This window comes from Scomber scombrus, chromosome 7 (genome assembly GCF_963691925.1).
Source record: "Scomber scombrus chromosome 7, fScoSco1.1, whole genome shotgun sequence".
Lineage (NCBI taxonomy): Eukaryota > Metazoa > Chordata > Actinopteri > Scombriformes > Scombridae > Scomber > Scomber scombrus.
The window spans coordinates 18,759,960-18,769,234 of record NC_084976.1 but is presented as its reverse complement, the minus strand read 5'-3'; the positions used below and the strand labels follow the sequence as shown (position 1 = coordinate 18,769,234).

Genomic DNA, 9,275 nt, shown 5'->3' with positions numbered 1-9,275 from the left:
TAGTTCAAAATTTGTGTGGCTCTGCCAGCAATAAAACACAAGAGAAACTCTTTTTTTGTACAGCCAATCTTTTTTATTTGTATCAGATTGCATTGGAAAACAAAGAGACTAGTTCTTGTAAGCACGGCTGGCTCTGCGGCCACGGGCTCTCTCGAACTTCCTGCCCTTGGAGCGGATGTAGGGCCTAGAGGAGAGAGAAAGAAAATAGTTTAGTATAGTATGATGGCATCACACAACAAACATCTAAACACATCACTGCCTAACAATGACCCGAGAGCCAACCTAGCACTCACTACATCTCTAAAAATGGTAAAAACCATCAACATTTCCCTCCTACCTGAGTGCTACCTACTCATTTAAAGTGTGTATTATGACAAAGTATTGGCACTTGAATACAATAGTCATTGTTCCTGTTATTAGGAACACTTGGGCCCCCCCCGCCCCCCACAACTATGACGCATCAAAATATCTGCTGTAAAAAAAGACCCAACTTATCCAAACCTGTGCAAATTAAGTTTAACCTTAATGATAAATGACACTCAAAGGTTATCAGAATTTAAAAGAATATCAGCATAACAGGATATACCCTGTTAATTTAAATTTTTTGTCTCCAAGTTTGCAATATAAGTTGCTTTTAGTTAGACTTTAATACACACTTTGAAGAAATCGAGAGATTTATCCAATTATTTACACCTGTGATTTTCTGTATTACTTGATAATTAAGAACATATATATATATATATTTTTAAAAAATACATCTTTGCTCAGGAAATTAAAGCTTTGGTCTCATCACATGAAGTAAAATCTATATCAAAAGAACTGAGTGATTTAAGCGATGTATAATTTGCTGTGTAGTACAAGAATTAGGCTAATACCTGTTATGGAAAATTAGCCAATAAAAGTTATCTATATTACCAATCATATTGATGAGAATATAAGATAACCACAGCAACACTATCCCCCCTCCTCCCATTTACAATCTTTTAGAAAATAAAAATACTGTTTAAAACAAGCAAAGATATACCATAAAACATTTCAAATATGGAGATACATTTAAATAAGTCATCACTAAAAATATAAAAATAACTTGAACAAAGTTATTATTTAACACGTCAAACCACATCCTGCTGATAGGAGAATCAGATAGACAGAAAAACAAGGAGCAAGATGGAGGAGAGGAACTACACCCGATAAGAGAGTGTGACAAGAGCTACAGAGTCAGAAGAAGAGTGATGAAAGTAAAATGAATTATATCCAATCTGTAAATACAACCCCATTCAAGTATAATATTCAACAGACAGTCATTTGTCTTATATCTGGGTAAATTTGGTAGCCTGACAATCAGACTGATGAAAATACTGGTACAACAATATAATTTGTATGGATTGCCTTAATAAAAACATTTTGTCCTGCATCTAAAAAAGAAAGAAAAAAAACCCCAGTACAAAACAACTATTCACATACTTGGTGTGGCTGTGAGGGGTTCCAGGGGCCTTTCCGAAGTGTCTGTACACCTCTCTGCCTTTACGGGGACCTGGGGAACAAAAAAGTAAGACAAACTGGTTAGAAACACTATACAGCAGCTTAAAAAAACAAAACGTATCAGAATGTATTAAAGTCCAACAAGAACTCGACATAAGACAGACCTTATGCACAGGCTAAGCTATGAGTGACTGACAATGTTTCACTCACTGTATAATACAATTCATGACCATGTTTTTGGCATTTAAAAAAAATATTGTATCACCAAGTGTGAAAAGTGAGGTGCATTTCCATCTTATGCATTTATTTCCCCTGCAGGTTAAACATTTTACAGTTCCACATGTTTAATGATTCATGACATGACACTACAGCGCTACTAAATTTGCATTTGGCCTCAGGATAACAATGTTTTGACAGCACACCACACAATGCTTCATACACAATACTGACACCAGATGCCTCTCCCCCTCTAATACAAGAGATGGATTTACTTACTGAAAACCAGAACTTACTAACCTGCACAAAACCAGTGTTGGCAGGTAGTTTTAGGCATTTATTAATATTCTAGTTACATAAAAAGGTTTTAACAGCCTGTAATTCATCAGATAAAACAGTCATCTGGATCTCTGAATTTTGACAAATATGGGCACACTGTGCATAACAAATTGACTGAGCTGCGCAGGTACAGATAATTATTGTTAAATATGAAAATTGGTAATGAACTGCCAGCATTGAGGCAAAGATAAAGATGAAAACTTCAACCAGTATTAACTGTAGCATTAAAACATAATAGGGTTCCTTGCGTGCAAGAGCACACATGTTATTTGCCTCCTAAAAGCAACCAAAAACTTGCCAGTGTGCAATTAAAATAGTAACCTGTTTCTAAGGAAGTTCCTGTTCTTAAACCATAGTGCCAAGCAAACCCAAGACCACATTAGTATCAGGTGCAGTTTCTATCAGGTTATCTGCTGAAAAATAGTCTTGAAAATGAGCAAAGCAAATATTTAGGACTGGCAAAGTATCACTAAAGGGATGAAAAGGAACATTGTACTTGCAGCAGTGTGTTCTTGTATCCAAATAAATACAAAGTCTGAGCAAAACTGAGATAAGTCTGTTCTCACAAGAGTACAGCAGACCAGTAAAGATTTGGACACAGGGCACAATACAGAAAAAGCCTTTTGTGCTCACTACAGAGACTGTCCTCTTACTGCACCATCACCCCAAATGATCTGTTAAAAATATGCCATCCTTTGTTTAAAAAAATACAATTACTGACCAGCTACACATTAAAAAAAGGGTTTTAAAGTAATCCTCTCATTGCAAAGCATGTTAATGTGATGGAAAATGTGCCTGCTTGACCACAACAAGTTGTATCTACTCTAAATACATCGTGTTGTGTTGTAATTTGAGTGTACACGTATAGTTACCTGACAGCAGCACTGTGCCCTGTCCTTTGGGAGAAGCCAAAGCCAGCTGGTCAAAGGTCATCACCTGACCTCCTGCCTTCAGGATCCTGCGGCGGGCACCGTCAGTTACCTTAAGAGCACAGATCTGTGGGACAAATAAACACGTGTCAACACATTAATAATGTTACAGTGAAATCTTCAGTAGAATGAATGAGAAGTTTAGGGGGGAAAAAAAAAACTTAACAGGTGAATTTTCTTATTGAAAATGAAGTCTTACCTTGAGCTTGGGGATTTCCTGAATCCTGACATCATCAGTGACTGTTCCCACAACAACAGCGATTCTGTTCTCACGGCCGGGCATCCTCATCTTACGGATCTGGGAAAAGGAGGGGAAGGCACATATGAAGTGAAAATGTCTGACCCAACTGACCACAGGACTACCACATCAGGTTTCCAACATTCCCCTGCTTTCACAGTTCAGACATGTGGTACATATGAAATATGATATGTGCAATACATTTCACTCTTTACTGTATCTGAACAGGCTGTAGTTATATACTGTAGACAACCACCACTACTATATGTATATACCGTCACTTTATTTTACCACCTTATTATCTCAACTCCTTGTACTTTTCATTTGTTCATACTATTTGTATCCTGTTGCCAAGATTGCTGTTATTTTGTGTAAGTAGACAAAGCCATGAAACTGGAGTCAAATTCAATGTATTTTTAAGTATAGTTTGCCAATAAAGATGATTCTGATGAAGTAAGTTGTTTGGCTGGCTTGACATCAATACCTTGGTGTCAACTAATACATTTGTAATTCGATCCACAGCCTTTACCTCAAAACTAAAATATATGATCCAATTAATTTCATACATTTCTAGAGTTCAGCACTGAGGCAATAAAACCTCACTGGAGCCAGATGCGCTGATCCCATTTTTACTCTACAGATATTTCAAACCCAAATTTTGAAAATCTGTATCCCTCACTTAAATTGATACATTTGAAGGGAGATGTTTCGATAATACTTGGTATCAATTTATTACAGTCAATACCTTAAAAAGGTATCAAGTGCCAATACCCAACCCTAAATCTAATATGTGCCATTTTTTCCATAATGTGTATCCCTCACAGTGTGGAGCTCATCTTTGATACAAGGTACCATAAGATCACAGTTTGTTATAGTACTTATTAAAATCAGCAACCCGTTTTAACTGACTGAATGTAATTGATATCATAAACACCAAATTTTAATACAATAGCGAAATAACTGGATCTGTCAGATCAGTATCGCACTTAACTGCATTTACACCTGGAAAAGGACCATGTGCTACACGCTACAGCTACATCACACAGTAAATCTGCTCAGACACAGGGAAGGATTAATTAACGCTCGAGACAGGATGGGGGGAGAAATGAGACTTACCAGGCGAGAGATGGAGATGGGGGGCCTGTTGGTCCTGCTCATGAAGAGCCTCCTCAGGACAACCTTGTTGAAGGAAGCATTAGAGCGGCGAGCCAGGAACCTGTACAACTGTAGGGACACAGTAATACCATTAAGATCAAATTATAAGCAACCAGATAGGTTACTGTTAAAGTTACCAACTGAATCACATGTGACAAATGTGTACAGGAAGTCGACCATTTCTGAAACATATTTACCTTAACCAGGAGCCTCAGGTAGATATCCTGACTCTTTGGCTCTTTCCTGTGCACCTTGCGGTCCTTGTTGTGTCTGATGTCGACTCCCTTTAGGAAAAAACACACTAATTAGTATGTTATAGACTTCAAATTAGACTTATATTGCATCCTAGCTTGATTACTTAGTATGTAAGGCTGCTCCTTTAATATACACTCACATTTTATGCTGACAAAATCTACAACTTACGATAGGCTTTATTTAGTATAACTTGAGCTATAAGTAACAATGAGGTGCGTCTTTTAGTATTTGTGGCAGATCAGCATGCACTAAGTTAAGAGGCCAGTTCACACGTTGACACTCACGATGAGCAATGCACACAAGCAAGGCTAAGTTTAACACTTTATAACACGCTTAAATACAAGGGAATAAAAGTTTATGGTTTGACACAATATTCCGCTTTTACAGACAGTATCACAGCTCGTTTTCTGGTCAACTTAAACGCGTGAAGCATCTGCCTGGACCGCATTAATGTCGGCACCGAACAAGGTGAGCTAATATTGTTAACATGGTCAAATAATACCAAATCATGACGGCACAGTAACACAAACTACATTTAGCATCAGTCAATGTTTCAATCTTGAAGATATGTGTGTGTAATTCAGAGGATGATCGTGGATACTCAGGTTAAACATGGTTTTAGATTTCTGCTAGCTGCACCTACCATCTTGGACTCGGAACGAAAAGGGAAAAGGAAGAGCGGACGTCTCGCGATAAAGAGTGCGATGAAATCTCGGGCGTCTGATTGGCTACAGAGCATGCGCCTTCCGGCAGGCTGACGTCACCACAACCGGGTTGATTTTTAGGATGTCGCCTCTACCGTCAGAGAGGACTAATAAATTATTTATTTATCATTTATATACCTGTATTAAATCTACAAATAAAGAAGTATGTCTCAACCAAATTCATTCCAATTTATTACCACAGGTCTTACACGTTTTATGGAAATTATGGTCAATAGACCTCATTTAGCCTAAATGAAAATTATAAATAATTATATTACATTTAAGATCAAAGGGAAAATATGTTAGTATGGATTATCAAAAACAGATGAAGTTTAGTCAGGATACTGTGTAGGAACCATTTCAAATATTTGAATGGCAGCACCTAATCAAATCTGATCAAAACTGACCAGGTCCGGTTTGGTTTTATAAAGCATAAAGTACAAATTATCACCCAATTCAATGAAAGCAGTGATGATTATACTTGCAAAGAATATAATATGGAACCATCCATGTGATTTCTCAGGCAATTAGATTAAATAAATCCATATTTCTGATACAAAACATTTCTTTTTACAATGGATCAAATTTGAACATAAAATGCGAAATATTATGATTGCTTTTTTATTATTAAAGGGTGCCTATACTTTACTGTTGCTGTAACATGTAACATGTTTTTAATAAAAGTAACAGTTCTTTGTGAAGATTAATGTTGGTTTTCTTTTTGTTTGTGAGATATCTGTCCCCATCCCAAAACAATGGAGGTGAATCGAATCTGGTCTATGGTGCTCAAAACAGTTAATAAAAATGTCAAATATATTATTAAAAAATAATATGGACAATCCACATTTTTCAGTTTTCAGTAAATGACTGTCCTGAAGAAACACCCCAATAAAAACTGTTGACAGAAAGATGTGTGCAGATGTAAATTTTTCTTCCTTTCTAAGCTTCATTCAGTAACTAATTTATACATGAATTGCATTATCATACATAATACAGTGTATAGATAAACAATATTCTACACCATGAGGGAAGATAATATTATGATAATATATTTTTTAAAGTTGCTTTTTATTTGACACATGAATTAAGTTGCTGCACCAATCCAAACACACACAATAAGAAATAAATGTCTCATTGGAAAACATCTTTATGGCAGTTTCCAAAAACAATAATATGAATTACTTTAATTTAGGCCCTTTGAAGGAGCTGGGGAAAAAAAAAAAAAAAAAAAATAAAAATAAAAATATATATATATATATATATATATATATATATATATATATATAATGACCAGTATGCTTGCAAATTGATTTGAACCAACATTAAATAAAATGATGATACAAAAGTTATTTCCAAAACAAATGTATTTATTCAATAATAAATACAGATTTCAGAGTGATGGTAAAAAAAAAAAGAAGTTCAGTCTGAGGATGTAAACGACAAAAGAAGTTACTTCACAGTTTTACATTTATTTTTTCACTGGCTGGACACAACAGGACATTGCAGTTATGTGACATGTGCAGTATTCATTCAATTCATTCAGCTAACCAAGTTATTCCTCTGTATGATACTGAAATAAGGTGACAGTTAAGTAAGGATTGTTCTCTAAACCTCCAAAAATTGATGTTGATTACACCAACAGAAATATCTGCAGGATTAAACTCAGGCACTTTTGCATCATTGTTATTCAGTTTTGCCTACAGTGTGTTACCAATTCAGACCTTTGAGACGTGACCTTTCTCTTATTTAGGAAGCCTCCCTCAAGTTATTTTTGAATGATTTTAACACAAAAAACACACCATTTTTTTACACTGAAATCACAGTCATTGGATCCAAAACTTGTGATGTTGAGAATCTTGAACTTATTCATGTTTGTGGTCATGCTGCTGTCTGAGGTGACACAGGTAGATTGTGAAAGTCAGAGCAATGCCTCCCAGAAACACAGTCCGCGCCACTGGAGGGACCAGAGCAAAGTTCACTGCCTGAGATGGAGGTAAAGATGAAAAGAAAAGATGTCATTCTGGATCTATTCCTGTCTTCCTGTGTGGGCGGCCATACAACGACCAATGATGGAATATACAAGAATATCTTACCTGCATTGTTGACCAATACACCACACCAGTCTATAGAGAGGAACAGATAAACAGATACAGAGACAGAAAAACTTTTTACAATATATTTTGGGAGAGTTTAAAATAATAACAATAATACTTGCACCTTTGAATGTGATAAAACACAAATGACAGTCAACAAATAAAATAACAAAACAGTGCCCCAGCCATTATCATCATGTAATCTAAGGACAACATATTTATATTTTATACCTTGTAAGAAGTCCAGAATTTTTGCCTCCAGTCTTCAAGTAGGTCGTCTTTGCTTTCCAGTAAACTTAAACCTAAAAGATAGAAGAGCTCATAAACATTTGAATGAGACTTTGTTGGATCCATCAGTAGAAACAGGTGTAAACAAGTATTGTTCACTGTTCGAATTGTAGTTCAGATCACAACATTTCCAACATTGTCAGGTCAAGTCAAGCCAATTTTGATAGCATGAAATCACAACAGAAGTTATCTCAGAGCACTTTTCACATAGATCAGGTCTAGACAGTATTTACAGAGACATGAGCAAGCACTCATTTATTTTAGGACACTTTACAGAGGATGGTGCAATTAAGAACAAATTATAAGAAAAAAACAGAAAAGTGTTCAGTTGGTAATTTATTATATTTGTGTTCATATGTAATTGTTCATTTGCAATAATTCTCAATAAATTAGACTCATAACAATTCTTTAATTGACAGAAAATGCTAATATGTAGGGTTTTTTGTGTCAAACTACATATTAGCATATTAAGTGCTTTCTTAGAAAACTCTATAATTAGTACATTTTACATTTACTACCAAATTACATAACCCTTTCACAGAAATGTCCTAAGAATTAACAGTTAAGCAGCTACTTTTAGGAAATCATTGAAAAAATATGAATTTCTTTTTCAATTATTTTCATTTGTTTAACAGTTGTTTGACATACAAAACTACACACTGAAAACTAAGTCTTTTTTTAACCCTTTAACTGCAAATTAAAGGGTACTTAAGAACTAAACCAACTTTTTTCCCTTCATAATTATTACCAAATTGCAACACCCTCTCTGTTAAATGTCCTAAAAATTAATTGTAAAATACCTGCAAATTACTCAGACAATTTCCAGGAAATTAGTATAATTAAAGATGTTCTGGAGCTACGTAAAGGGAGAGTTGAAGAGGTTGTTTTTTTCAATGAGACCCAAAAAGAATCACACATCAAATAAGCACGACAACATATTTAAATAGGCTTTGTAATGCACTTACCAATATAAAAGGCACTGATGGTGAGAGGAGCTGCAATCAGCTGATCCACCACAACTTTCCCTGTCACTGCCTTGACGCCGCCCCCTGGCAGCATCCTCTCCAGGCCTCTGAGCCAGTGGTAGTTGAAGTTGGCATGGAAACAGAAGCCGACAGTCGCCACGCGGGCCGTCTGACACCAGTCAATGCCAGCTGAGCCCTCTGATGTGGGGCCTGCAGCAGATTTCCCACCAAGCACACTCTGCTGTATGAGGTCAGCAGAGGCGAACAACGTTGTGTATCCCACCACGTTGCTGATGTAGGGGTAAGCCTTGAACGCAGCCCAGGCTCGGTTCATGGTGAAAAACCTGATCAGAGAGAGAATTCAGTTCAAGAAATGATACTGAAAAACTGTGGTTTTTTTCAGGTGAATTCATTTGGAATTAATCTTCTGGGTGCCAGTGCTAACACTGACATGTTTAAGTGAGGAAGGTTTTAAAATAAATAATCAAACTGAGTAATGTCTTTTATCCTAAAAGCACTCAAACCTACCTTTCAGCGTGACTCCACTCACACTTTTCCTAAATTTCCAAAGCCGTACAGACACAAACTGTTTTCTGATTGGTTCTGTTGGA

General features: G+C 36.1%; 2 protein-coding genes across 2 annotated transcripts; both read right to left on the bottom strand.

Annotated features, from left to right (window-relative positions):
* Nucleotides 1-50: 50 nt before the first annotated feature.
* On the bottom strand, nucleotides 51-5,318 carry rpl18 (ribosomal protein L18). The gene is made up of 7 exons (XM_062423073.1): nucleotides 5,258-5,318; nucleotides 4,557-4,643; nucleotides 4,321-4,428; nucleotides 3,166-3,264; nucleotides 2,910-3,033; nucleotides 1,465-1,534; nucleotides 51-184 (listed from the first exon to the last, which is right to left on the bottom strand). The coding sequence occupies exons 1-7, from the start codon at nucleotides 5,258-5,260 to the stop codon at nucleotides 109-111; spliced, it is 567 nt and encodes a 188-aa protein (XP_062279057.1). The 5' UTR covers nucleotides 5,261-5,318; the 3' UTR covers nucleotides 51-108.
* A 1,862-nt stretch (nucleotides 5,319-7,180) lies between these two features.
* On the bottom strand, nucleotides 7,181-8,998 carry si:ch211-120k19.1 (uncharacterized protein LOC563199 homolog). The gene is made up of 4 exons (XM_062423320.1): nucleotides 8,665-8,998; nucleotides 7,643-7,713; nucleotides 7,412-7,441; nucleotides 7,181-7,300 (listed from the first exon to the last, which is right to left on the bottom strand). Exons 1-4 carry the CDS (start codon nucleotides 8,996-8,998, stop codon nucleotides 7,181-7,183), a joined length of 555 nt encoding a protein of 184 aa, XP_062279304.1.
* Between the last annotated feature and the right edge of the window lie 277 nt (nucleotides 8,999-9,275).